This window comes from Galdieria sulphuraria (genome assembly GCF_000341285.1).
Source record: "Galdieria sulphuraria unplaced genomic scaffold scaf_378, whole genome shotgun sequence".
NCBI lineage: Eukaryota > Rhodophyta > Bangiophyceae > Galdieriales > Galdieriaceae > Galdieria > Galdieria sulphuraria.
The window spans coordinates 1-2853 of record NW_005178097.1 but is presented as its reverse complement, the minus strand read 5'-3'; the positions used below and the strand labels follow the sequence as shown (position 1 = coordinate 2853).

The 2853-nt window shown below is 36.2% G+C and overlaps 2 protein-coding genes across 2 annotated transcripts; one reads left to right on the top strand and one right to left on the bottom strand.

Moving 5' to 3' along the window:
• The first annotated feature begins 1283 nt into the window (after nt 1-1283).
• On the top strand, nt 1284-2617 carry Gasu_65920 (archaeal ATPase). The gene has a single exon (XM_005702212.1). The coding sequence runs from the start codon at nt 1333-1335 to the stop codon at nt 2572-2574; it is 1242 nt and encodes a 413-aa protein (XP_005702269.1). The 5' UTR covers nt 1284-1332; the 3' UTR covers nt 2575-2617.
• A 5-nt stretch (nt 2618-2622) lies between these two features.
• Nucleotides 2623-2853, bottom strand: Gasu_65910 (N-carbamoylputrescine amidase; the record flags this gene model as incomplete). The annotated part of the gene is made up of 1 exon (XM_005702211.2): nt 2623-2853. A coding segment is annotated over one exon (161 nt), but the record flags the coding sequence as incomplete, so codon positions are not given.

Genomic DNA, 2853 nt, shown 5'->3' with positions numbered 1-2853 from the left:
ATTCATATGAATGGCTCCTACAAATATGAAACTTGTTGGAACCAAGAGAAAATATAGCAAAGATAAGAACAAATACTAAAAAGAGTATTTTAGTTTGCAATTCAAACTCTATCTCAAAAGTACTAACAACACTATATATCCAAACTCTGTTTTAGTGAATTAGACTGAAAACTCACCGACTCTTAGATAGGGAAAGTAACCCGGTTGCAAAGATGATATTCGATATAAAAAATTTCGTTTGACTATTAATAGAACAAGAGCATCTTAAATGAATCTATCTATGTGACAAACAGAGAAAAAAAGTTTCTATTTCAGAAAGTCACCATTTACAGAGGAGTTCTATTTATATTGCATTGCAAAGGACAACTTTGAGAGTGGAACATAATTGTTTCTAAATAGTCGAAGGAAACCATATCCAATCTTGAAGTATTGTCATTCCACAACAATCACTTGACCGATAACTTAGGAACTACAAAGTCTTTCAGTCAAGAGTCATGTTGGGTAAAAGTTCTTCAATATGGAGTGGCTTTCAGTTGGAGATTGCTGAAGCTTTCAAGTTAGTACACTACTCGACCTTGACTCAAGTATACAAGGCTTCTTCTTTAGCAAAATTATTTTTTTGGTTCTGTCTTTTACTCTTTTTTCAGCATCGATGTGCAGAAAATGAACGGTTATAGTTACTACATTTGAAGCCTTCATTGATGTCCTTATATAAGACATATTCACAACTTTTTAAAAGTCGAACAAAGGATAGACAACTTGTGTAGCTATTATATCCATAATGGCTTGTATTTAATGATAAGTCAGTATGACAATCTACATAATACTCTTCTCCAAATTCCTTTAGATATTTTTGTATTTATAAACTGTGCTACGACCGGTTACAAACTAACAGACTTCCCATTCATTGCAATTCTCTGTTTCGCACTGTATTTCGTCTGTAACTTACAAAAAGCTTGTATCTAATTAGACTTGTATATAGGAGTTTGCGTGTAAGATGATATGGAAGATAGTAGAAAAACTCTCTTACAGTATACAAGCCATAGAAAGAGTACCCATCAATCTAATTCACCACAAAAACTCATAGAAACCTATTTCTTGTCTATTGTAAAAGAAAGTTTCTAGTTATGACAAGCAAGAAAATATTCCTGCTTTCTCTCTATTGTCATTGTACTTCTAGAAGTGTCAAAGAGATCAGTTTTACCAATAACCAAATAAACCAATCGCTCGAACAATAAAACATACACTCTCTTCCATCTCCTGTGAAAGTATTTCGGTCATTCATTTATTCATTACTTGTGAATTGATTTCGGATTGGCGGCGACGTGTAAAATGAGTTTGAACGAACCGTTGATAGATAGAAAAGAAGATGTTTATTCTATTCTTCGAACTTATTACTACCAGTTTCCTCGATTTGGGGGAGACTTGAATACTCCACGTCCTGCAGCTTGCTTTTCCCCTCATGTCTTTGGAGCTGGGAAGAGTTTTCTTGGTGAAAATTTTTTAGAATTTTTAAAAAAATTCGCCGAAGAAGAAGAAGAGCAGAAGAAGACGGAGGTTTGTTCTAGCCATTGCATTGAAGGCAACAAGAGCTCATTTGGAAAAGTTGATACGAAGATTTTTTCTTGGAAACACTTTGCGGAAAACACTTTGTCAGTTTGCTTTAAACTAGGAGAGAGCTTTTCTCGTGCTCCTTTTCCAAGTTTTCGAAAGGCTTTGATGTATAACATAGCTATGGCTACAGCCCAGTGTAACGGTATGACTGGCCGAGAAATTGTAGAATTCACGGACGCAGTGATGAAGCAACCTAGTGTTCTTTTTTTCCAGTATCTTCTCGAACAATTTCAGAAACAATACTTATTTTTGATGATAGACGAACTTAGCCACTTGAGTTATCTCACTAAATACTATAGTGAACTCGGCGAGGAACAGTTTGTTGAGTCCGATCCTGGTTATATCCCGTATCGCAAATTTTTTCGAACTGTATATGAGTTGCTTAATACAGGAAAAGTTATCTTGTATATTGCTGGGCGAACTGCCGAAATCTCAGCCCGCCTGTCTGATGCTCGCTCCAGTAGTATCACCCTCCATATGTTGCGGCTGAATCCCTTTAACCTCCATGATATTAACGAATATCTTGAGCTGGCAACTTATGATGGAAAGCCCTTGAAGGACTGTTTATTACCCTCAGATAATTTACGATATCGATTCGTAGAATTGTTGAAAAAGAAGACAGGGAGTATTCCGTTGATTGTCAGGAACACTTTTTTAGCATTAATAAGAATGCAACACGAAGCCCAACCTGTTATCAACGATGACAATATGGAACTTTTGTTAGATAGAATCTTTCACTTGGTACTACTAGAGTCGATAATGTTTATTATTCCGGAGATACTAGATTCCGCAACCCTTCTTCGATATCAACTTGTCCTTTTGAATTATCAGCTCGGGACAGTTTTTCCGGAAAAATCGCCTCTTTTTATATATTCTGTCCATCGCGCGTTCCTAACAAGGCATACAAATCGGGTCTTCTATCACGGAATAAACCCCACGCGGCTCTCTGCTTACGAATAGCAGCTAAATCAAATGCATAACAAATAAAAGTTTCACTATTCATCCACGCACATACATATACATATATATATATATATATATATTCATCATCCACATTTAGCGAGAGTCTATCTACAATTTACCTCGATGAGTCTGCTTGTATCTTGATCTCTCCAGTTGCATCGACAATCAAACTGGAACCATAAAATGTGATATGTGAACGATGATCGGTATATTGAGTATACTCCACGCCTACTCGATTGGAAGCTACCAAAGGTATCATATTGGCTGCAGCATGAC